Source organism: Macrobrachium rosenbergii, chromosome 37 (assembly GCF_040412425.1).
Source record: "Macrobrachium rosenbergii isolate ZJJX-2024 chromosome 37, ASM4041242v1, whole genome shotgun sequence".
NCBI lineage: Eukaryota > Metazoa > Arthropoda > Malacostraca > Decapoda > Palaemonidae > Macrobrachium > Macrobrachium rosenbergii.
Genome location: NC_089777.1, coordinates 39,963,904 through 39,990,259, shown reverse-complemented (window position 1 = coordinate 39,990,259; position 26,356 = coordinate 39,963,904). Strand labels below are relative to the sequence as shown.

Below are 26,356 nucleotides of genomic sequence, written 5' to 3'. Positions count from 1 at the left end.
CCCCAAACACACGACGGTCGGGCAACACAATCGCGGGCCGCCCTCACTGTAAAACTGCCGCCATTTATGCAGGGGAACCCATCGATGTGGCTGCGCAGGGTGGAGAGCCACTTCAGAATCACGGACCTGACGGACGAAATCCTACAGGCCGACACAGTGCTCAACGCCCTTCCGGAGGACGTGTACAGAAAACTCATCTCGCGAGTACCCGAAACACACACCCTCACATATAGCACCACAAAAAAGTTCCTCCTCGAAGCTTGCTCCCTGCCCATCGCCGAGCGGGCCGCCCGTGTTATCGACCTTGCCATAAACCCACGCCACGACCTCAATTCAAGAGACTCTTGGAGCATGGTCGTGGATCTCCTGTCACTACCAGACTTGGGTGGCACAAAGAAGCGGCAGGAGATAAGCTTCGCACGGGAAATCTACCTTCGCCAACTCCTCCCGGAGGTACGCAACCAGATCGCTCACCCCTACACCATGCCTATCGAGGACCTCATAGAGTTGGTGCAACATCTCACAGACTCCGTCAAGGCTTCACAGCGGCTAAAACTGGCCACACAGCCGGTCAGCTCCGTCCAGCCTGAAGAGGACGTAGAGCAGCCCGTCAATGCCATCGCCAACAGACGTCCACCGAACCACAGCAGATGGAGGTCCCCGGGCTTCTGTCGCTACCACAAGTGGTTCGGAAAGGATGCCCGAAACTGCCTGCCGCCCTGCTCGTTCGCCCATTCAAAAAACGGGGGTGGCGGCGGCCAGCAGGACAGGCCGCCATGGCAGCCGAAGAACCCAGGGCCTCAAAAACAGTAGGTTTTTATGTCCGCGACACCGTCTCCGGCAGGATGATGCTGGTCGACACAGGGGCCTTTAAATCGATCTTCCCGGCATCCAGAGAGGACCGCAACCAGACACCAGACCCGGCCGCCTTCCTGACGGCCGCCAATGGAACCCCCATCCTCTCCTACGGCACCAGGCCCCTGTCGATCTCCATCCTTGGCCAGAGTTACTCCTGGGACTTCATCGTCGCAGACGTAGGAACCCCACTCCTGGGGGCCGATTTTCTGGCGCACTTCGGCCTGCTAGTCGACGTGAGGTGCAAGCGCCTCCTCGATACCGACTCCTGCCGGTCTCTCCCGTTAACAGAGGGACCCAGACCCACCATCAGCGCCGTCGCCCCCCACCAGTATGCACACCTACTGTCGGAGTTCCCTGAGGTATTCAAGCCCAAGCTTCGCCAAGTCCCCGAGGCCCCAGCCAAGCACGGCATATACCACCATATAACGACTAAAGGGCCCCCGACACATGCGAAGTTCCAAAGGCTTCCCCCTCAGCGCCTTCAGGAGGCGAAAAAAGCATTCGCGGAGATGGAGCGGATGGGAATCTGCAGGAAAGCCTCCAGTCCATGGGCCTCCCCCCTCCACATGATGCAGAAACCAGACGGTTCCTGGAGACCCTGCGGCGACTGCAGGCGGCTCAACATTGCAACAGAGCCCGACCACTACCCTCTACCCAACATGCAGGACCTCACGGCCTCCTTTCACGGGGCCAAAGTATTCACTAAATTGGACCTTCTTAAATCTTATTTCCAGGTACCTGTTGCACCAGAGGACATACCAAAGACAGCCATCATCACGCCCTTCGGGTCCTATGTGTTCGCCTTCTCCACTTTCGGGCTGAGGAACGCCGGGGCAACCTTCCAGCGGCTCATGGACAGCATCCTGGGGGACCTAAAGTTCTGCGTCTGCTACGTCGACGACATTCTCATATTTTCCAGGTCTCACAGCGAACACCAGAGACACATCAGGGCAGTCCTGCAGCGCCTCCAAGAGAACGGCCTCGTCGTCCGCTTTGACAAGTGCACCTTCGGCGTCCAGAAAGCAGAGTTCCTGGGTCACGAGGTGTCTCCGACAGGCGTCCGCCCTCTTACATCGAAAGTAGCAGCCGTAGCCAGGTTCCCGACCCCCACCTCCGTCAAGGCCGTCCAGGAGTTCCTTAGGATGGTAAACTTCTACAGGCGGTTCATCCCCGGGATCGAGCACACCACGGCCCCCCTGACGAAGTCCTAAAAGGCCAACCGAAGTCCCTGTCTTGGGGACCCAGCCAGCAGCAGGCCTTTTCCCTGACGAAGGCCGCCCTCGCCAAGGCAACCGCCTTGGCACGCCAGGATCCCAAGGCCCCCCTCCAGCTGACGACAGACGCCAGTAACGTCGCCTGCGGTGCTGTTCTGGAGCAAATCATCAACGGCGCCCCCCAGCCCATCGCCTTCTTCAGCAAGAAGTTCAATCCCGCAGAGACCCGCTACAGCACCTTCGACAGGGAACTCTGCGCGATGTACCGCGCAGTTCGGCACTTCAAGTTCCTCCTGGAGGGGATGCCCTTCACAATCTTCACAGACCATCAGCCACTGGTTCACGCCTTCACGAAGCAGGGGACGATGGTCTTCCAGACAGCAGCGCCACCTCTCAACCATAGCCGAATTTACCTGTTCCGTCAGGTACCTCCCCGGCAAGAAAAATCCCGTAGCAGACGCCCTCTCCAGAGTCGAGTTGAACGCAGTGCAGCTTGGTGTGGATTACCAGGACCTCGCCAGAGAACAGGCCGCTGACCCAGAAACCCCAGCATACCGCACCACTATCACGTCCCTCAAGTGGCGGGACGTGACCCTCGCCCCGGCGCCCAAGCCTGCTCTGCACATCAGCACAGGTCAGCCACGCCCTTTGGTTCCAGCCTCATGCCGCCGCCAGATATTCGACATAATTCACGGCCTCTCACACCCTCCGCAGGACCACGCCAAGCTGCTTTCAAAAGTTCATCTGGCACGGGGTGCAAAAGGACGCCACGTCCTGGGCAAAACAGTGCCTGCAGTGCCAGACCAGTAAGGTGGGTCGTCACATGCAGTCGGGGGTAGGCGAGTTCCCACAGCCAGAGCACCGCTTCGGCCACATCCACATCGATGTCGTCGGGCCCCTTCCTCCATCAGGCGGATCCAGATACCTCCTGACGGTGGTAGACCGTTCGACGAGGTGGCCCGGCCACACCCATGCAAGAAGCCACCGCCAGCGCCGCGTGCGCCGAGGCCCTGCTCTCCAGTTGGGTTAGCCGCCGGCGTCCCGGATCACATCACAACCGACAGGCCCCGCCTTCCTGTGGTCCGTCCCTGGCTCAACTGCTGGGAACCATGCATCACACCACCACAGCGTACAACCCAGCCGCCAACGGCCTGGTCGAACGATTCCACAGGTCCCTAAAGTCATCCCTCATGGCCTGCTGCACCGCCGAGGACTGGAAACATCAGCTGCCGTGGGTCCTCCTCGGGTTGAGAACCGCCCCCAGAGCCGATGGCACCCGTCTGCGGCCAAACAAACCTATGGGGAACCCCTCGTATGCCGGGAGAGCTCGTGACGGATGAACGCCACTCCCCATCACTGCAGAGGCCCCGCGACGTGGCTGGCAAGTTCGCCCCTTGCAGGCGCTCATACATCGACAAATCAACCACCTTCATGCCGCCACAGCTGTCATCCGCCACCCACGTCTTCGTCAGAGTCGACGCCGTCCGTCCACCACTAACCAAGCCCTACAGGGGACCCTTCTGCGTGCTGGAACGGAACAGCAAGGCGTTCCGGCTGGCACTCCCTGGGAAGGACGACTGGGTTTCAATAGATCGCTTAAAGCCTGCCTTTCTGTCGGAGAGTCCCGACAGCGACGCAGCACCCCTTCCGCCCAACCGCACTCCAGCACGCCCTCACCCCCGCAGGCACGGCCGCCCCAGGAAGGGACCGCCCAACCAGGAGCCTCACAGGCGGGAGACCCCTCCGTTATCTTCAAGGAGCCGCAGCACCCTTCAGCGTCCCAGCAGGTACAGGGATTAGTCAGACGTGTCCCTCGTCTTTGGGGGGGAGTATTTGTAAAGTCACCACATCGACGCCAGCGTAGTGTTTCAGCGGCGCCATTAACTAAGTCTCCGCTGAGCATGTTTTCTTTGGTGATTTCCCATTTTCTTCAAACTCAATTAGTCACGCCTAAAACATGCCAGGTCACGCATTTTTAACCATTTTTACTTTATACGTATTTATACAAATGTCACACATTGTGTATCATATGTTTCTTCATTCACAGGCATCAAGACTGTATCCATATTGAAGTTCTGTATGTTTTGTATTGTAATTTGTACTCGTTCACTGCATATTATTGTTTATTGTTTCCACCTCAGGTCACAGTCAATTCCATTGTCTTTCGCAGGCCGGCGCCAGTCGGCCGCTATATAAACTGCCTGGATCTGTAATAAAGTAGCAGTAACTTTTACCTGCTCGTTTCTTTGACACCTTACAAGACTGCACAGTGGATCAGAGTCCTAACTGTTAGAATGGCTTCTTTGCTTCCTCTGTCCTTACTCTTTGAAATGATTAAGGAGTTACCCAGAATCAAAATGTTCCAAAGCATAAGACTACTCTCTGCCAAAACTTGTCTCAAGAACAGAGGTTACATGTACAGCCTTCTTGAGACAAAGTTTGCTCATAAATTGGCATGCTAGTGTGAAGGAAAGTCAGTGCTTTCCCCTCCCTCTCCCACCATCGACAACCTCCAAGCTTCACCCATTCATCCTCTGATGAGACACTGGTGATGGCAAAGTCGGAAAGCTTGTTTCACTGCAGGTCAAGCCATGATGATACCTGAAAAGGGGCCATAGTAACAGATTCCATGCCTCCTGACCCCAGTACAGAGAGGGCCACCTTCCATGACAGTCTGTCCAGCAGGAGGTCATTTGTAATTCTACAGACTGAGGAGTCTCTGTGTTCTCTGGCATGTAGAATTTCCTTTAGCATGTCAACAGCATGGGGATGTAGCTTGCCTGATCTGCTGGAAAGAAGTGCTTTGTCTGGTTCAGATGAAGCACTGTGGAAGTATCTCAAAGATCATTATGCTCATGTATGAGTGCAACAACCTCTTGAAAATGTCGCTCTAACTCGGCTTGCTGGGGTTCTGGAGGTGCATGACTGTCTGGCCCCATATGATTCCCTGAGGCACAAGCAAAATCCTCTCCCAGTAGAGAGAATGATGCACCAGCCTGCTCTAGTGCATGTTTGAGACTCTGGCGCTCGTTTGAGAGACTGGCACTCGATCAGTTCCAAGGTACCAGTTGGTGTACCAGGGACTGAGGATTGCACAGAATAGGATTCTGAGTAATGGTCATCCATCCCATTGAGCTCCCTGTGTTCAGTAAAAGCTGAACTAATAGAGCCCACAAGAGAGCAGGCATGGATATTTTTGTGCATGTGCAACTCCAGAGCCTGTAGTCAACTAAGAGCAGACTGGATTACAGCACAGTCATGTGCATACAGATCTTCCTGGTGCCCAAGAGTCCCATACAATGGCAACCTAACACACTCAAACCCTGTCAGAACATGCACATTCTGGGGATCATCCACATTACCAGGAAAGGGGGAAGCACTGACTATCATGCATGCTTTGGGCAAAATAAATGGATGAGTCAAGCAGTCCTCATGTCCATGAAGGCATGGTCTGACTCAGGGTACCAAGCACACTGGGTAACCCCTGTCTTGACCCTACCTGTGGTGGATTTAACTCCTAAAGGTGAATGAACACCATCACCACCTCTGGTAGGAGAAGCAAAGTGCCACAGGAGTTCTTGTGAGAGGTCTTCTTGGACCACTACTTTTTCTACCTGCAAGAGGAAGAGGAGACAGAAGAGGAAGAAGAAGAGGAACAGCTTGAAAAGGAGGAAATGATGAGGGGGAAGGAAAAAGCTTGTGTTTCTTCACCTTGTTCCTAGCCCATGTCTTACTCCTTTCTTATGCTGGTGAACTGGCCGAGGCAAGGACTGGCATCCTGGAAGAAGTCAATAACACTGGTGCATCACCAACTGGAAGGAAGACCACTACAGGATGCTCAACAGAGGTGAGCTCCTAAGTGGAAGCAGCAGCAGCAACAGCATAAGGTAACTCTTCTTTCACTGAAGCTAAGTGGTTAAGGAAGGCTGAGAACAATTGCTGCACGGATACTATGGGGACCCACATCTTATAAAGGTATTTGATCAAAGACAAAGATACCTGGAGCATATGATGCAGGAAGAGCAGTAGTGATATAAGTGCACAGGTCAGGTTCTCACCAAGGAGAGCCTGGCACAGGCAACCATCACCACTGAAAGAGTGAATGGGAGCCACTCCCTTTCCTGCATGTACCTTTCCTGGACCAAGAGAGGAGAATGTGGAAGAAGCAAAGTGAGGTATGGGATGGTCGGGAGGAAGGAAACAAAAGGGTTCAGGAGTGTTACCAGTGGGAGGTGTGTGTGTGTGTGTGTGTCTGTGTATGTGTTCCCTGCCAAAGACACTTCTTACCCCTCTTCCTCCTACTCCCAAACCTTTCCCAGTGCAAAGATGACCACACCACTCTTCACAGGGGCAAATGAGACTGCAAAACTTACCCCTACAGGTAAGTGTGGATCAGCCAGAATATGGAGACGTACAACAATCACACAAGGACAGTTAAACTTGTAATGGGTTGGGACTGCAGCAAGATGTTCTCACTACACAGTGGTCAATGCATGGCAAAAGCAGTTAAGTGCGAGCCTTCAGCTATTCACTATCTTACAATCCGTTACCTAACTTGTTACCAAGTTTCAATTGCCAATCCAGTTCAAGATGAGAAAAACTCCTACATAAACAGCAATGATTTGTATTGTGTATTTCCACAGCAACAAAAATTTGCTGGGCCTCACGAGATAAACTATTACTTATAGTGTGGTACAGTATAGAACAGCAAAAAAAAAAAAAAAAAAAAAATTAAACACTAATCTGACTTGGGCAATGAACCATTTGTTCAGAAATTATTGGGCAGTGAATCATCCACTCCAAAATGATATCTTGTTTCCACAAAGTAACTGATGTTTCAAGTCGAGGGTGGATAGTGCATCCACTTCGTACTACTTGTGACTTGATTACCTTCATAATTGGGTTATATGAATAAATCCTTCGTGCAAGTTATCAGTGACCTTGATAGCTGTAATGCCAGATAACTTAAAATCAATCGGTCTGACCCTCTTCTCCTGAGTCTTCAACCTTGGAGTAATTTTTTACAAAGCCAAATAAGTAGTGCTAAATAATTTTTCGCTTTTTATGAAAAACAAATGCTGAGTTAATTTACATTCAATAAAGAATATAACAATACTTTCTTGAATGTAATCTAGGCAATTGAAAGAATATAACCCAATGTCTCCCGGCAGAAAGGAATGACGATGGATCTTCGGTTAGTTAATGAAGAGACCAAGGATTACAGGTTGAATCACTCTCTCGATAGCAGAGATCCACAGCATTTTCCATACAGGTATGTATTGCTTGTTTGCTGGCTTGATTAGGCTACTCTACAGCTTGTTTTCCAAACTTCTGTTGTCAGGTTAAGATGGCCTTGTGACAGTACAAGCGTGGCCTTCAGACTATAGGCTACAACTGGTAACACTCAAAGTCGAAGTATAAAAAATCACAAAGTATTTTAATGATTCGACTTCGACTGTCCTAGTTATGTATACTGAAGGATGGAGGAAAGGTGTCCTGTACACCAAGTAAACTCCAACAAATTCTGAGTCTTTTAAAAACATATTGATAGGACAAGAGATATTACTCTAAATTTTAGTTGTTTATCTCCAAACTAAACAGTAATATCTCTACAGCAATAATGGATTTGATGTTTACAGAAGGCTTAGGGGATCTTTCCTAGATAGTGACCCCAAAGGATTTTAACATGGTATGTATCCACCTTTGCAGCATGTTTAGTACAAGCCCGCTGGGGATTACTGTAAAAACATAAACAAAAGACTGTAAATATCATAAAGATAATAACCCCCAAGAAATATTAGTCTTAGATAATGAGCCCTGAAAACCCTTGGGGGTCACTATCTAGGAAAGATCAAGCTTAGTCCTATACATTTTAATATTTACAATAATGAAACTGGATATTTTAAACGTTCTGGACTTACGAGAGAAAAGGTACTCTCTCACTCTCGTGTTTCAATGAAAAATATAATGCATATATGAAATTGCGATACATTCGACATCTGAGACTAACCAGTGGCATGGCACACCTCGAAATTTATTTCGAATCCTGCCTGAATATTTATAACAATCACATTTTTATTTCAAATCACTAGAGCAATTATATTTTAGCTTCAGTTTTTAATAAAATAAGCTTTGCTTTTCGTTTTCAACCTAATAAAAATCGTTTTTTTTTGTAACTGCTAATTTCCAATCTGAATGACAAATTGTTTTATACTGTAATCTGACATTCATTAGAAATTCTGTGTTGCAGCTCCAGACTTCAAGTAAATCATTAGGGAGAGTATTGCAAATGCTAAGTATAGATAAATTTTTACCCTTTAATAAACTTACATTTGCCACTTTTACAACTAATTTTCCACCAATTGACATTCTTTCAAGAGGAAATTTCCTTAATCCTGTTCAGGAGTCCCTAATAATAATAATAATAATAATAATAATAATAATAATAATAATAATAATAATAATAATAATGGAAAGAGAAACCCACAAGATTCCTGTGTATAACTTATTTACTTGTAAATATTTACATGTTACTTTTAAACTCGAGTACTTTCAGGTCCTAACTGTGACCCTTTTTCAAGAGATGAGGTAGTCAGGCTGGTTCAAGGCCCAGCAATCATCTGGAACTACTTCTCCCTGTGCTGTCATTTATATGACGGCTGTCCTGGTTTCCATTCTCTTGACAGTTGTTAATCTCCTCCTGTCGGTCTGATATCCTGATCTGATGGTCAGTGGTATTAACCCTTGTGGTATGTGAGTAGTCACCATCGGTCTGTTGGGCAGGAGATCTAACCTCCAGGACAGAAGGGTCGATCTTAGCTTCTTTTAATATTAAAGATCGGCTTATGGGATCTTCTGAGGTAAATCCTTTGTTTCCTTCTATCACTTTAATCTGTCTGATGAGTGCCCTTTCCACTACCCTCCTATGACTGATGTTATTGCTTTTGTATATAAGCCTATTGTTTTTAAAATCCATCCTATGGTCCTTTTCCCAACAATGCCTAGCTATAGCACTCCCCTGTGAGTTGAGCTGTACTGTCCTCCTGTGTTCTTGGATTCTAGTCCTTATTCCCTTACCTGTTTCACCCACATATTTGTCTCCACAATTGTTGCAATTAATTATGTATACTCCCCCAATATCATCTGCATTACTGTCTTCTTCCAATTTATTTTTACATACTTTGTTTTTTACGGTGTTGTCAAAGGTATACACAAATTTATATTTAATTTCGTTAATTTTTGATGTAATTTGTTTCATTTTAGGCATATAAGGGAGGGAAACTATTTTCTTGTTTTCTGTATTCCATGTACTCTCTGCATTTTCCCTGTAAAACATCCTCCTAGCTTTGTTGAGTGCCCTTTTTCTGAACCATTCCGGGTATGCTAATGTATCAAAGCTTTTATCAATGTAATTTATTTCTTTATCTATCTTACAAGGGTCACACGTTCTCATTGCCCTAAGAAATAAACCTGCTAGAACACCCATTTTTATAGCATGACTGTGAAAAGAGAAGAAATGAATATACGAGTTTGTGTGTGTGGGCTTTCTATATGTGCTGAATTCATATCCTATTTCTTTCCTTTCTATCAAGATGTCTAAAAAGGGCAGTTTATTATTGTTACTTTTTCTAGAGTGAATTGGATGTTGATATCAAAACTATTGAGTTCGTCTAGAAAAGTTTCTATTTCACTTTCATCACCCTGCAGAATGGCAAAAATATCATCCACATATCTCCACCAACCTTTCAATTTTAAGTTAGGGACATTAATATTAGGAACTAGATTAGTCTCAAAATATTCCATATATATATTAGCAAGTATTGGTGATAATGAGGACCCCATAGCTACTCCATATTTCTGTTTGTATACTTGTCCCTCAAACGTAAAATAAGTATCACTAACATAATTTGATCAACTCCAGGAAGACACTTATTTCTATGTTTGGATTGAAAATGCCCTCATTATGTTTAGGGGACATTAGCATACCCGGAATGGTTCAGACAAAGGGCACTCAACAAAGCTAGGAGGATTTTTTACAGGGAAAATGCAGAGAGTACATGGAATACAGAAAACAAGAAAATAGTTTCCCTCCCTTATATGCCTAAAATGAAACAAATTACAACAAAAATGAAAGAAATTAAATATAAATTTGTGTATACCTTTGACAACACCGTAAAAACAAAGAGTATGTAAAAATAAATTGGAAGGAGAAGACAGTAATGCAGATGATATAGGGGGAGTATACATAATTAATTGCAACAATTGTGGAGACAAATATGTGGGTGAAACAGGTAGGGGAATAAGGACTAGAATCCAAGAACACAGGAGGGCAGTACAGCTCAACTCACAGGGGAGTGCTATAGCTAGGCATTGTTGGGAAAAGGACCATAGGATGGATTTTAAAAACAGTAGGCTCATATACAAAAGCAATAACATCAGTCATAGGAGGGTAGTGGAAGGGGCACTCATCAGACAGATTAAAGTGATAGAAGGAAACAAAGGATTTACCTCAGAAGATCCCATAAGCCGATCTTTAATATTAAAAGAAGCTAAGATCGACCCTTCTGACCTGGAGGTTAGGTCTCCTGCCCAACAGACCGATGGTGACTACTCACATACCACAAGGGTTAATACCACTGACCATAGATCAGGATATCAAACCGACAGGAGGAGATTAAAAACTGTCAAGAGAATGGAAACCAGGACAGCCATCATATAAATGACAGCACAGGGAGAAGTAGTTCCAGAAGATTGCTGAGCCTTGAACCAGCCTGACTACCTCATCTCTTGAAAAAGGGTCACAGTTAGGACCTGAAAGTACTCTAGAGTTTAAAAGTAACATGTAAATATTTACAAGTAAACAAGTTATGCACAGGAATCTTGTGGGTTTCTCTTTCCATCTTCAGAAGAAAACTGAAAGAAGTTTTTGTTTGGTTCAATAATAATAATAATAGATTATGCATCCTTTTTCCTTTAGAGTAAGCGCCATTAGCAGTAAATGACTTTCCGGTTCTTAAGTATTTTGAATGGGGTTACCATTATCCATGCTATTCCCTGTCTTGTCTCTAAGCCATCAGAGTCCCAACCACCAAGTACCCACTGATATACTACTCCAGTCGACAGTAGCACAATGGATCTTTTAAGAAGCGGGCCTAAGCATTGCTGTTATTGTGGTTTACTGTAACCTTTCTATTCACTTTTCTATTAAGCCATGAAGTTTCTTTCCATTAACAACTACTTATTTCAGGTATCTGATTAACGAAGCCAACGCGTGTGGTGACACAGTCGACATCATCAACATCATACCTGTAGCGGCCGATAACCTTGAAGCCAGGCTTATGATAAGGTATGAGTCACGCATTATGTCTTCTTACTTCTCAGTGAGGTCTCAGAATAACAATGAAAGTATCGTGTTCTACTTTTGGTGAAGTGGTGATGTATTTCACGTGATGTAATATGCTCTATTCAAGTGCAACCTGATAGTAACTGATTTTCATTGGGTCCATGGTTCAGATAAAAGGGAGTGTGTTCAGCATAAAGTTAACATCCCTAAATTGTTAAAACAAAACCTGCCACTATCCTTAGCTCTCTGGCTTAAATGGCAATAGGTATAAAGAAGTGTGAAAGTCCACATTAATGAAGAGTAACATGTATTTTTCTTAATTAGTATGTAGTTCTGAAGAACGCCCAAGGCCATCTTTCGCCCCACAAGGCCATCTTTTCCTTTGAAAAAAGGAAAAGATCCCTTTGAAAAAAGGGATCTTTGGATGACAAGGTTCACTGACCGTTTCTTTTTGTCTATTGCAAAACTTTTGAATTTGCTTCCAGTTCCCATTTCTCTCCCTCGAATAACCTTTCATCCTTATGGGCAGGTCTATTGCTTCCTTGGGGTCAGCCCTACACGATATGCCATCTTATTTCTTTGCTTTTGTATAACTCCAACAGTTGTTTGGAACGCATGTGAAAAATGCAGAAAACACGGTCAGAGAAAGACCATGACAACAGGGTCCCCTCAAATTCCTGCATCCCACAGGACACAGAACCACTGACACTGCAAGGGGTATTTCACTATTCCATTATTTTTAGTGCCACTTGAGTGCCAACATCGACCAACCAAGATATAACAAGATCGTCCTGTAGTTACAAAAAGGAATTTCAAAATTCAGGGTCAATTTCAATGTTTACAATTTGTCATTTACAAAACAGCTTCAGTAATCATGGTTTCAGAACAAAAATCTGAATAGTTTGAAAACAGGTAAGTACAATTGTTATAATTTAACATTTCAAGGGACATTTTGCAACAAGGATAAAGATAGTCATCAATATTTTACCTAAGAACAGCAACTACACACATAATTCTTACCTCCACAACAATAATTTGTCATTTGTTAATAATGTGATCTTAAATTTTAGATATGGCTTACGATATGCAAAGAAAAAATCAAGGCAGTCCCTTCTTTACACTTGCTAACGTTCTACCTGGATGTTAACACGTTAAATTTGACATTGCGGATGGTAATTGACAGTATTGTTCATAACCTGCAGGCACTCATAATTGAGAAGGAATGTTTAATCTCCAACCCTTGAATAGCCAGGCATACCGGGAAAAGGGGATACTGGCATGTTTACTTCCGGCATTAGAATGTTCTCTTTAACAGCGTGCATGTGACAGATGAGGTTCTGCTAGGGCCCCTGCTTTGATATGTTGGATCGAGCGTAGGACATTTTCTCCCCTGGACATATTCCCCAGCATTTTCCCCTCTGACATATTCCCCCCAGGACATTTTCCCCTCTGGACATTTACCTACTATATACAATAAGAGCGAAAGTTTGTTTCTCAGAGTCATGCATGATTTATTGTATTTTTACTGAACAATAAACACTGATAAAAACATAATTGCATTAAGGATTAAAATATTCATGTGGGATATTTAGGGTCAAATACAGAAGAAAAGTCTCATTAATACTAGTTTATTTTTTGCATTAAGGATTAAAATATTCAATGCATTCTAGTTACAACAGGCTACAACATTTGGGTAGTCTACCCTGAAGCACCTACGGGCACCGCTAGCCTAGGCTACTTATAGCCTACATAAGAAACATCGGTTAGGCTACTCCCTACCTACATTAGAACAGACGCTACTTTTTTAACACTCATTTTTTTAACATTTCTGCTTTCAGTTTGGGGGTGGCGGAACGGCGCTTCACGCCTTATCCGCATTTTGAAAGATTCTTGGCAAGCTCGTATGTTCTGGCAGGCAGTAATGTTGCGCTGGGCGCGCTAGCCACAGGGGTTACAGAAAACGAGCAACATGAGGTAGGTAGTAACAGAAAACAAGGTTATATAGCTCTATCGACAAACTGCATACTAAGCTCAGTTCAACTGTTTACTCCGAACTTAGGGGTTAACCATACATTCGGACATGATTGGCCTAGGCTACTTCTTACATATACGTAAACAAACCCCCACAACATTGTGTTCGAGACTATCAACAGAATTGGCAGACCTAGCATCTCAACCATTTAAACTATCACTATGGTAATTAAGTAACTTGCTGTATACTGGGGTGGGGGGAATGTCCAGATGGGAAAATGTCTGGGGAATGTCTATGTCTGGGGAATGCCCAGAGGGGAAAAATGTCCTGGGGAAATGTCCTGGGAAAATGTCCTGGGGAAATGTCTGGGGGGAATATGTCAGGGGGGCAATGTCCAGGTGGGGGATATGTCCAGGGGGAATATGTCCAGGGGGGAATATGTCCAGGGGGAATATGTACAGGGGGGAATATGTCCAGGGGAATATGTCCAGGGGGAATATGTCCGGGGGGAATATGTCCAGGGGAGAATATGACCAGGCCCCTGTTGGATCACTGAGCTATCTTTCTTAATGTCTTTCACGTGGTACAGACAAAAGTAGGCAGGTTCAAGCTTATGTTTCTTCAGTTGCAGCCTTTTCAAATAAATCCTGTCCCCATCTGTATTTTAGATGGTTGCATATGGAATCTTTTATCACTGTCTGTTTCATATTTTTCATTGGCTCTCATCAGCAATCTTTGAGCCACTTCAAATACTCACTTGGTTAGATTACATAAGTACACTTGGTAGTGTTCGACACTATACAGTGGTAAAGTGTGAGGGTCCATGATCACAGTGTATGGCAATAAGGGATCTTGTCCATATACTAAGAAGAATGGGTTATTCCTTATGGAACTATTACATGTGGTGTTAAGTACTAGTTACACAACCGGTAACATCTCTACCCACTGATCCTGGTTGTCCACCACTAAATATCTCAGAATCTTCACTACCTCTCTATTATGAGACTCAAACAACCCATTGGCTGATGGCTGGTAGTAGGCTACTGTAAAATGATAAATCTTCATAATTTCTGTCATTTCCTTTAGTACTGAATTCACAAACTCGCGTCCATTATCCCTTATTAGGGTACGGGGACAACCAAACATCGTCATGAACGAACTCAAAGCCCGAGCAACTGACACTGCTGTCTTATCTCCATAGCATAGGTATTGGTATACCGTGTGAATGCATCCACCATCACAAACACACACATACCTACATCACCCGGCCCCCTTTCGAAAGGGTCTGACAATGTCAATGTGCACCCTACCAAACTTGACAGGCACAACTGGCCAAGTCCACGCCTTGGGGATAATATGTTTGCAGCTCTTTACGCAATTACAAGTGTGACACCTTGCTATAAACTCTGAAATATCCTTTTTCATATTTAACCAAAAGAAGGACTCTCGAGTCCTTCTAAGTGACCTCTCTACACCTAAGTGTCCGGCATAAGGACTCACATGTATAATGTGGATGCCCCTCCTTACCAAAGAGGGAGGAAAAACAACGTGAGATAGAAAATCTCCTGATTTCTTCTCATAAGAGCATAACAAGATATCATCTTCTATAAAGAACTTGTCTCTTGGCACGTTGAGGAAAACGGGAAACTCGATACTTGACCATTCACCTGTCCAATCCATGTTTTGGTCCTCTGTCCATCCTTCACTTCTTCCTCACTCCATCCACACAAATCAACTACACATTTATCCTTGGGGCATTCATTCGCTGTTCCCCTGATAATGCCGCATCTGTCATATACCCAGTTAGAATGGCTCACACACCCACTTTCTCTCAAGTCACTGAGACTTCCTCGATTTCTGTGCAACTCACCCGAAGGTGTCTCTGGAGTATTTAATCGCATGCGTTGTTTTTCGTCCCTCTTTTTGGCTCGATTCGTAACTCCAACTATTGTGACCATCTGAAATACACACACATATATATATATATATATATATATATATATATATATATATATATATATATATATATATATATATATATATATATATATATATATTGTTACGTGGATGTCTTGGCTGATCAGTTATTGTTTAATTTACGTAAAGTTTCACGGCCCTGCATGCCAAGAATACACGTAACCTGTCACTTGAAGCCACGAATTAACCTCAAAGACAGACGTTAATTAACCAAAGGTCGCCAGTTAAGGGTAATTAACCTTAACAAAGAATATTCCAGGAATAAAGACTTTATGATAAACGTCACCAACTGTGGACGCAGCAAAATCTCTACTCGTTAAGCTGGTATTAAATACAAGAGCACAACAGTCTTCCAAACAGTGAACGCTAGGCATAACGAATACCAGAGTATTAAAATGACTTGCTTGCCTAAATCCCCGAGACTTACTGTGATAATTCGGCTAACACTAAACAATATAATAATTTGGCTTAATCTTAGACTTCGTAATAGCATATCCCATAAGTGGTGGCTGGAGGATGAAACAAAGGAAACGGAAATACATTAAAGTTATTAGTCAATCGACGAAGCTTGAACAAGAATCGGACTTACCTTGAACGTCGAGTCGTTTGCTCATACAACGGACACTCGGAAGTCTTGATACTAGCAGTCTTCCCAATTCACTAATTAATATAGACGTAGGAGCAAAAGTGGTGTAAAGGGACAAAGGACACCGTTCTGGCACGCTACACGGCGTACGCTCTCGTTCACGGCCTGTCTCTCTCTGTGACCTCGCTCTGGTTCCCGCAAGGTGACTGGCTGCATCTTTACGCAACGCCCCAGGCACTCCGACCTTGACAAAGACATTGCCGAATGCGTAGGGTAAAGGGAAAGACAGCTTAAGACCACCATTACTAAAGATTATTGAGTGAAAACCCTCTCTGAGGTTTAGGTCCCTAATGCCATCAGCATATTTTGTTTTTTTGAACTACCCAGCCTATTCCTGCCTATGTGAGGATGCCATCTGTCTCTGCTGTGATCATTATTTTGAATTGCCTGGCCTACCTGCGGGACAGAGATGTTCTCTGTCGAGGTCAATCTGGCTAATATTACTACACATAAATACATTGAGGGCGAACAGCAGTAATATTTATAAAAGCTCCCCCCCTTAAGAGGGCCTTCACTCCCTTTTAGGGCATGAAGGTCTGTCCTAAGCAAGCTGTTCGCCTCTAGTAGGTTACTCTTCTTCCCCTGAGCAGATTAGTCCTGGTTAGCCTACCTAGCTACAGAACTACCTAACCCTAGATAGGATATGAGCTATAATCACTACTTTACCTAATTCTAATAGTACTAGAAGGTGCTTACGGTTATTATAGGCTACCTCCTACAATCATGATGTTTTTAGACCTAGCCTAGTGGTACATTCTATGGTATTCCCTAGCCTAACCTATCCAAACCCGACCATAGCACCAACATAAGAGTTAATGTTCTAACTAAATTACAACGTGGTTTATGTTTAATACAATTAATAATTACTAGTTAATTCATGAGGGTTGCCTCATATGATAAATGGGTGCCTCACTGAGGTCTTAGGCCATGTGTGTCATGAGCATCGTGGCTCGTTTCACAATAGTTAAGACTATTGAAGTTAGTTATGCTACTTACGTGATTACTGCGGCTCAGTGGTAAGTGGAAGGAACAAGGCTACTAATCTGATGTACTGTACTTAAGGCGGTCTAGGCTAGGTACAAGAAAAAGAGATCACACTGGCTACTTCCTCTGGGCAAGGGGCCAGGATCACTCTAAGATGGTAGGGCACTGTGCCGAGAGGGCACTAGTGCCTGGATGCCTATGGCTCTGCAACTACTGGGCTCTCTTCTGCCCCTTCTTCTTCTTCTTTGGGTTCCTCCAAGGCCTATCAGTAGCAGGCTTAGAAGGTGATGAGGGCACCGACTCTGGGGACAGGCCAGAAGGGCTAGCAGGCGCGAAGTCAGGGGCAACTTCAAAAGCTACAGGAGGACTCCCTACCCTGGCTGCTGCGACAACCGGAGCGAGAGCGATCTCGACTCCTGCGTCCAAGGAGGCCAGTTCCTGGTCTTCCAGAGATGGGGTAACATTTTGATCCTCCAGGGGTTCATCCTCTGGAGTCAGATTTGGCAAAGAAGAAGTCTCGGGTGCTGGCGGGTCTCCAGTTGCGATGATCAATGGCATGGGGAATCCTAAATCTCCTGGAGGAGAATTCGCCTCATGATTTAGACCCGGCATAGGGGCCTTCTTAATTGGTAGCTCAACGTCCGTGGCGGACGGAGTGTGGCACTGGCAGCAGTTGAGGGTCAGGCATGCCTGACAAGGGGTCTGGAGGTGCAATGCCTCGCGGACAACTTGGGTTTGGCTGCGATAGAGATTCCTGCCCCAGCAGGAGATCGTAGCCTCTCCGAGAGTCTTGTTCGGGGGCGTCCGCTGGGCGTTGCTTACTTGGGCAGCCCTCCCAATTTGTGGAGTGGTCTGTCCACTTGCACGTCCTGCAGCAGTACTGCTCCTCCTGAATATCTCTTGGTGGGCCAGCCCTTCGCAATTGGAGAGGGCTATTCCTAGAATAGTTTGGTTTGTGCCCCTTCCGCGGACCACTTTGGTGGGCGGAAGGTGGGGGTTTGACTTTATCGAGAGTTACAGATGGGGTAACGTGGCTGCGAAGTGGCGTTGGTAACGGGCTTCCCCAGAGAAGATCCCGTCCCAACAAGAAGGCCACTCCAGGCCGAATTCCACCCACCACGCCAAGGTGGTGGGGTATCGTGCCCCAAGGTGTCGTAACCTGGAGCTGGACCGTGGGAACGGTAATGGTGTGGCCCTCTATCCACTTCATTTCCCACCGGGTTGCTTCGTCAACCATGGCACCGGCTGGCACTTGGGCCCTAGTGATCAGGCTAATGTCTGCCACAGTGTCTACTGTGACCGGAAGGGTCACGGGCAGGCTAGTGCTCTGAAGAGGGCCACCGAGATGAACTGGGTTTCCGTCTCTCGGGTAAAGGATCCGTGTGGACCGGCTGCAGAGAATGAAGTGCTAATTAGGTTGACAAATTTTGTGGTGGGGACATGATGTGGACAGGCCGGAGATCCAGCATTGTAGTGGCTGGCAGCACCACAGGATTTGCACGGGCCTTTTGGATGGGCTCGGTGGCCTGCAGTAACTGTTGGAGGAGAGGGCTGAGCGGATGAATCAGGAGAGGAATTCTGGCTGGTCGTGGTAGGCTGCTTATTAGTGCCTAGTTTAAACCGGCACTCAGCTTCAGCGTGCCCCACCTTCTTGCAATAGTTGCACATGGTCTTGCTCGGCAGTCCATTCTTCGGGCGAGTGGAGTTCGAGAGGTAGGCTGGAGGAACGATTCGCTTCTGAGAGGTGCTGTGCGACTGATTAAAGGTTTCCCACGAATCAGCCATGCGACAAGCTTCCATAAGGGTGGTGGGCTGCTTATCATTAAGATATACAGCAAGGCCCCAGGCACACATTGGTAAAGGTCTTCTAGCATGGTCCGATTGAAAAGATCCTCAAACGTCGTGCAGGCCAAGGAGTCGAACCAGCGCGTACGGACTGGGTTCTGTGACACGCCCATTCCGTCCAAGACCAGCCGACTTCCTTGGCAAGACCTCGGAACCGCTGTCTCCATTTTTCTGGAGTTATTTCATAGGCCTTTGTAATGACTCTACGAACTTCCACCATGTTGCCTCTCTGGCTCTTCTCCAGTGAAGCGGCGCTGCCTTGGCTTTTCCCTCCATATGCTTGGCCAGTATTAAGGCTCTCTCCGTCTCCGTGGTGCTGTAGTTATCGAAAAGAGCCTCGATCTCCTCCAGCCATGCTTCTGGCTCGTCCTCAGTCCACTTGGGGACTAGAGAATTGATGCTCGAAATTGGAGCGTTTGATGCAGCAGGTGTAGGGCTGGAGGCTTGCTGTCTAGCCATAGCTTCGGCATTCTCCATTTTTGCTCTTTCCAGCTCGAGCTCCTTCTCCTTGAGGGCTAGCTCACTCTCCTTGCAGGCTAACTCATGCTGTCGTCTCCTTTCTTCTCTGTCTTCTTCTAGCTGCCTCTGTTCGGCTTCATACGCCCTTCGTTCTTCTTCATACTTCCTCTGCTCGGCTTCATACTTCCTCTGCTCTTCTTCATACTTCCTCTGCTCTTCTTCATACTTCCTCTGCTTGAGTCTTTCTTCCTTCTCCCGCTTGGCCGAGTCGTCCACTTGCTCCTTGACCCAGGTGGTAAGTTCCGAGCTGGTGAGACCTGCCGCCGTCCCCAGCCCCAGGAAGGTTTTATAATTCTCTGCTGCCATGGTTCTGGTGGGGAAGGGCATCTAACCGGGTCGACAGGCGTACTTGGGCAGCGAGGAAGTGTCTCTTCAGTGACGTGGCACCCTTTCAAAAGGTGGCACTGTAGTTGGGTGTGCCGTGTACAGGTCACACTGGTGGCACTCAGTATCCCTAGGCATTGGTGCAGGTTAGGCTCCAGAAGAACTTTCTCTTCTGTGTTCCCTTTTGTTTTGGTTTTATTTATTTTCTATATGCTTGCCTGGTGGCACTATGGTGCCAATGTGTTCCTAGGGACCCTCTACTGGAGTCCAACTAGGCTATATAGGAGGAAAGGCACTCTACACCCCCTGCAAAGTGTAACAATTGAATGAGAGAGAAAGGGAAGGTAGAAGAGAGAGAGAGAGAGAAGTAAGCTATTCAATTGATGACAGTGCAGCAAATTATTGGCACTGTGGAATAAAGTGAATTTGGGTTTTTTCCCTTTTTTTTCTAAAGGTACTCACTCGTGAGTGGCTGGTCCCAGTGCTCACCGCTCTTCTTTCAGAGGGTGAAAACTATGGTTTCGCTATGGGTAGCAGGCCTCAGTCGACCGACAATTTATCACTGTAAAAGCTTAACTTGGCCTCATCTTACTTGTGGGACAGAGGTATTTCTTTTACTTATTAACTTAATTTGTGTCGGCCCGTCTTTCTTTGAAGCAGGTCACGTACACTCGAAAGGTAATCACTCACGGCTTACTTGAATGAAGAGAGAGAGAGAGAGAGAGAGAGAGAGAGAGAGAGAGAGAGAGAGAGAGAGAGAGAGAGAGAGAGAGAGATTTTCAATCAGCTAATTTCTTGCTGCTTGAGAACATGTTAAGCAAAGATTTTATAATTGCACAATGGCATGGTTCTAAATAAAATGCAGATACGTCGTCTTGGCTTCCTTAGCGATGCTTTATATCGTGACCTTCAAAGGAGCCGACGCGACGTCACAAGACTTTAGCGTAAAATTTAAAATCAACAGGAAACCTGTTTGTTTCATTACTTGTATATACTCAAATGGTAGGATATTCCTAGTGTGGAATTCATATCGCTCCCAATCTGCATTATAAATGTTATATTGAGGGACATGCTTGGGCAGGATTATTTTGTAATAATGATATTGGGAAATGATCACTGGTTTGCAAGTCATCAACTGTATTCCAATCCAATCTGTCTGCTATGCTTTTTGTACATATAGTTTAGTCTAATGAGGAAAAATGTTCCATGTGTTTTTGAAAAATATGTGCTGATTTCGTTATCATTTATACAGCACATGTTGTTTGAATCTATGAAGTCTTCTATTTTACTTCCTGTTCTATTTGAGTTTGTGCAATAAAGATCCCATATCGGGTTGTGAGCATTAAAATAACCTACTATTAATGCAGGTTCCTTGGCATTGTTAAGTAATCCTTTAAGTTTATCAATGACATAATTTTTATTAGGTTTGTTGTATAAATTATAAATTACATAATTATTCTTTTTTATTCGGATTTTAATACCTGATATTTGCAAGCTGGTAATGTTTACAGGTACTTTGTCATGAACTGCTTTAAATACATATATGGCTGTACCTAAACTTATTCCTTCTGTTCATGATATAGATGTCAGGCTCAGTGCCCCTGGCAAGGTGAGAATTGATGATTTGCCTGCCAAGGCTGGGCCCACATTCCTCATGAGTGCACAAGTACTACAGAAAAACACCCATCACCCCCAGCTGGGAGCTACACAAGTGATACTTCTTTCCCTGAGTGGGAGGTGCCAGAATGAGGGGGATGAGGATGCCAACTGAGGGCCAACCTACCTCCCAGGCTGGTGGTCACTAACAATGACTGTGGATGAGCTCGGCCTGAGTGAGGGGGCACCCCCTCCCAAAGGACCAGAGCAACAGAAGTGTGGACACATGGGAAGGTGTGAGGCAAGTAGGAGGCATCGACCAGCCTCCCCTCCCTATGCCCTCTGACACACCCCACCCCTGGGTGACCAATGCTACATCCAAAGCAAAGGACATAACAACAAATTAAAATATGATCCAAAATAAACGTTCATAAGTTTTTTTTTTTTTGTGACTCTCCTGAGAATCAAAGGGTTTGATGTATTCTGAAAATAAACTTCATCCAAGACTTTTGGGGTGAATATCCAAGGGCAAACTAGCCCAATAAAAGTGTTCCTCGGCAGTGAGGAGAACCCCGTTAAGATGATACATAGGAGAACCTGTGAGCATTGTGGTGAGTCCGAACAAAAATATTCAATGTGCAAACCAAGCTACTCCTAAGATAGGTAAGGTGGTCCCTGCCAAGGAGATGGGGAGTTTGTTTGTTAGTCCCTTTAAGTCCCCTACCCAAAGGAACACTGGATTGTCAAGCCCCTTGCAAGGTGGAGGGATTACCTTACAGAGGGGATGGTATGTATGTTAGAGGGAAGAATTTATATACCAGTTATTAATGTAACACATAGTGCACAACAATTTCAAAGAAATTGTGTGTGTGATATGGAGTGGTGCACACCAATACAGACCCTGGCAGCTGTGACCCTTTCAGATTGCATGCAGGGGCATGTGCAAGTGCTGCTAGAACAGGCTCACAAGCACACCTCAGTTAATACCAAGAGGAAGTAGAGAAAATTGTAAATGACTATGCTGATATCATGGCAACTGGATATGAGACCCAAGGGTTTAATCAATTTCGCTTCCAAATTAACACAGAAAACCATTTCCTATTTGTTTGAGAACTTACAGGGTCACTGTTTATTACCAAGGGGAGGCAGAGAGAGCAATAAAGAAATTAGTCAGGGGATCATTCAGGATAGTGAGATTCGCTGAGCATCTCACATTGTTCTGTTAAGTAAAAAAGATGGCACTATGACTGTGTAGACTGTGTGTAGAAACTTAATGAAATTACAAAATATAATGCCTATCCACTACCCTCAATTGAGGAATTGGTTTTCAGAGTGCATCATGGCAAGCTTTCCTGTCATTACGTTAAATGCTGGGTATCATTAAATTTCAGCTCATCAGGACAGTAGAGGAAAAAAACAACCTTTATCATAACTCATTGTGTGCATATCGGTACTTATCCTTTAGAGTTAAAAACACACCCAGTCATTTTTCCAGGGTAATGATGCCAGTCTTCTCAGTGATCATTGGGGCCACTGAGTTTATCTATTTAAATAATTTTAATTAAGGTAACTAGAAGTGTCAAAGCACAAAGTGTCAGTTTTTCAAAGGGAGATAGAATTCCTCGGGAATTAAGCCTTGACCAAATAAAATAGAAGCCATTTGGGTTTTCCACTGCCCAACCATGGGGAAGGAAGTGGCAAGTTTTGTGGGGCTTGCAGGACATTATAAAAAATTCCTTTGGGGTTTTGGTCAAACTGCTCAGCTGGTAGGTAGGTTAAAGGGAGAAAAGTATATCTTAGAATGACCACTGAGCTGATTAACAGCTCTCCTAGGGCTGGCCAGAAGAAATGGAACCTGAATGGGGCCTTTTAAAGAACTGGAGAAGAAGAGTATTCTAGTAAAGGTAGGACAAATGACCTAAAATGGGTTGCACTGATTTCATCAGTTATAAATATATGAGGACATATGTACAATATACCAAACTTCTGTATGGCATTTGCTGTAACTTTCATTAGATGTTTCTCAAAAGTAAGATGTGAGTCAAAAGTTACACCAAGAGTAGTTAAATCTTCAGACTCATTCAGCAGAAGGGGAGAATGGGATGGAAAATCTGTCAGAGATCTGCTAGTCAATGTTTTCGTTTTACTGGGGTTCAGCCCCATACCCCAAAGACTACACCATCCACTAATCTGCTCCATGCCACAACTGAGGCTGAGGGTAGCTTCATTTCTCCTAAATGGAGATTTTACTACACCCACAAGTGTTGAATCATCGGCATACTGAACAATATTGTTTTCATACCAGCATCATCGGCATACTGAACAATATTGTTTTCATACCAACGACAATTTCACTTGTTTACACTAAAAATAACAGTGGACAAAGAACACTACCCTGTGGAACTCTAGACACAATAGGTCTTGGTTCATAAAAAGATCCCATCAACAGCAACTCACTGCTGCCAACCTGTAAGAATATTTTGAAGTAATCCTAAAACATACCCACTCACTCAGAGACTCTGAAGTTTATGAATAAGTGCCTTGTGTTTTACTAAATTGAAAGTTGCACTAAAATCTATTTGAATTACTCTACACTCAAAACCCTTATCACAGTTCTCTTAAAATGACATATCAAATCTAACTGCTTGCTATACGTATATTGACAATCAGCTAAAAATCATTTAGATTACTTACACATTGGCTTAAAAATAAGTTTTTCTACAACTTTGGAGAGCACAGGGAGAATATAAATTGGCCAGTAGTTACTGCATTCTGCAGATATACTACTGTGTTACTAAGCTTGCGCTCGTCCACAAAGATACTTCGTCGGCCTAAAAATCTATAGAATCTACTTATCTTGAGAGGCAACACACTAAAAGCCTTTTTATAAACCAAAAGGAAGAAACCATCAGGAATCTTCTCCAACCCAGCTATCAAGATTATCAATATTATCAAGAATTTTCTTAACATCCCTAGAGCAAGACTAGTATCAGGGGAAGAGACATCCTCAGAGCTTCAAAGAGCTTCAAATGCTCGATGAAGCAGTTCAACCTTTTCTTTAGGGCCAGTAACCTATCTACCATCATCTGTTAGTAGTGACAGAATGGAAGACAAGCCTGATCCAAAGATAGATGATGCCAATTTGGTCCATCACAGATGAGACAGTAATTCCTTCAAGTTTCCTCTTCAAGAAATGTAATTTCTTTCAGCCATATGGTAAATTCTATTCGCATCACAACGAGACACTACGAAAATGTTGTAATTTTCATGTGAACGATTTCGTTTTCATGTGTTACTGAATTTTATCTATTTGTCTTGGTAAGCTCATCTGCAAATATCATTATACCATGGCTAGTAATTTGTCCAGAATTTGATGACCTTTCTAGACATACCTTACTAAAACAGCCATGAGCATTTCATTTAACTTTTTGGAATCTGGATCTGATATAGCATCTGAAATATTAAGTGTCTGACAAACTTCAACAATATGATCCAAATTGGCTCTAGACTTCAGCCAGACCGTTTTTCCAATGACGGAATGAGGAACATACTGATTAACAGATATTTCTATCTCAATGGCACGATGGTTGGAAGTGCCTATATATTCACAGACCTTGGACCGACAATAGCAGGAACATCTGTGAATATGAGGTCTAATCTATTGCCAGAAATATGCATGTGTTCCTCAATTAGCTGGACAACTTCGGACGATACACAGAACTAACGAGCAGACCGGTCATGTTGATCTGCGGAATTTGAATTTAGCCACTCGCTATGCTTTTCATTGCAATCTTCACAAATGACGATTGAAGCTTTTGAATCCTGAGAGTCAGTCATTTATAGAATCGTCAATATTCGGGTTTCAGTAAACAGCAAATATGTAGCCATTGTAAAACTTACTGTAAATCTTAAAACAAAGAACTTCATGGCAACTGCACAACAAGTTTTTCTGACGATAAATAGGTCGTCCGGTCTTTGTGTATACAGCCATACCTTGCGCATGTGGGATGTTACAACGATAAAATGTCAGGGCCATCAAACCCTAGATTAAACTCATTCTCTGACATATTACTGCTTACGAGTGTCTCAGATAAAGGCATCAAATCATAATTAAGGGCACAACTCTGGAGATCTCGAGTATTTGCGTAAAGTACGCTGCAATTTTTCATACAGTAATGAGTAATAAGCCCTGGGTTCACCTCAAGTGTCTCCCGAAAGAAAGTTAGAAGCAAAACTAACAAATAAACCCATAAAAACAACAAAAACTCAACATAAAATCAACGACAGTATTTACGTTATTTACAATTATTTCATTGAAAAGATGAATAAAGCTGACCATATATAATTAAAAAAAAAAAGAAAAAAGTGCCGGAAGCAACTGGCCGACAAGGTAGAACCGGGGCATTTCGGGACCTTCCTTGAAAAAAGCGGGACGCCTTATCTTAAAAACTAACCATAGAATCTTATTGAAAATAATCTCAATATTTTTACCACGACCAAAATACAAATGCCGTATTTTTGAACTATCCTAACCTAACCTAACCTAACCTAGAGGCATGGCTAAAAAAAAAAAAAAAAAAACGGGGCCCCTAACTCGTCAGGCCTAACCATAATACAGTTGGGGAATATGTAACCGGGACACCGGGCAAATAAGAAACCAGCCTACAGCAAAACCAAAATGACTACAAACATGGCTGTCATTAATTACGTTTGCCAAATTTCTTCCTGACTTATAATCCGGCTTTTATTCTTCACACTGTTCGACTGTGGAACAGCCTCCCAGAGGATGTCGAGCAATTGGAATTTAAGAAGTTCAAGCGAAGATGCAATGCATTACTACCGTAATACTATTCTCCTTGCATTTTAATACAATTTTATCTATGCATTATTTTATTAATTTATTTTTTCTTTTTTAATAAGCGAGATCTTTTCTTATTTCCCTTTATCCCCTCTTACTTCTTCCTAATGAACACTATATTCTTTGGAAGCTTGAATTTCATGTTAATGGACCCTGTGGGCTTGTCCCATAAGAATAGGTTTTGTTTTCTAAATAATAATAATAATAATAATAATAATAA

General features: G+C 44.4%; 1 protein-coding gene across 1 annotated transcript in view; it reads left to right on the top strand.

Annotated features, from left to right (window-relative positions):
• Positions 1–26,356, top strand: part of LOC136825517 (lactosylceramide 1,3-N-acetyl-beta-D-glucosaminyltransferase A-like) — a 74,588-nt gene that overhangs the window by 42,966 nt on the left and 5,266 nt on the right. The window contains exons 4-5 of the mRNA XM_067082090.1: positions 7,244–7,344; positions 11,320–11,418. Coding sequence (XP_066938191.1) covers positions 7,244–7,344; positions 11,320–11,418 — 200 coding nt within the window. The remainder of the gene's footprint in view (positions 1–7,243; positions 7,345–11,319; positions 11,419–26,356) is intronic.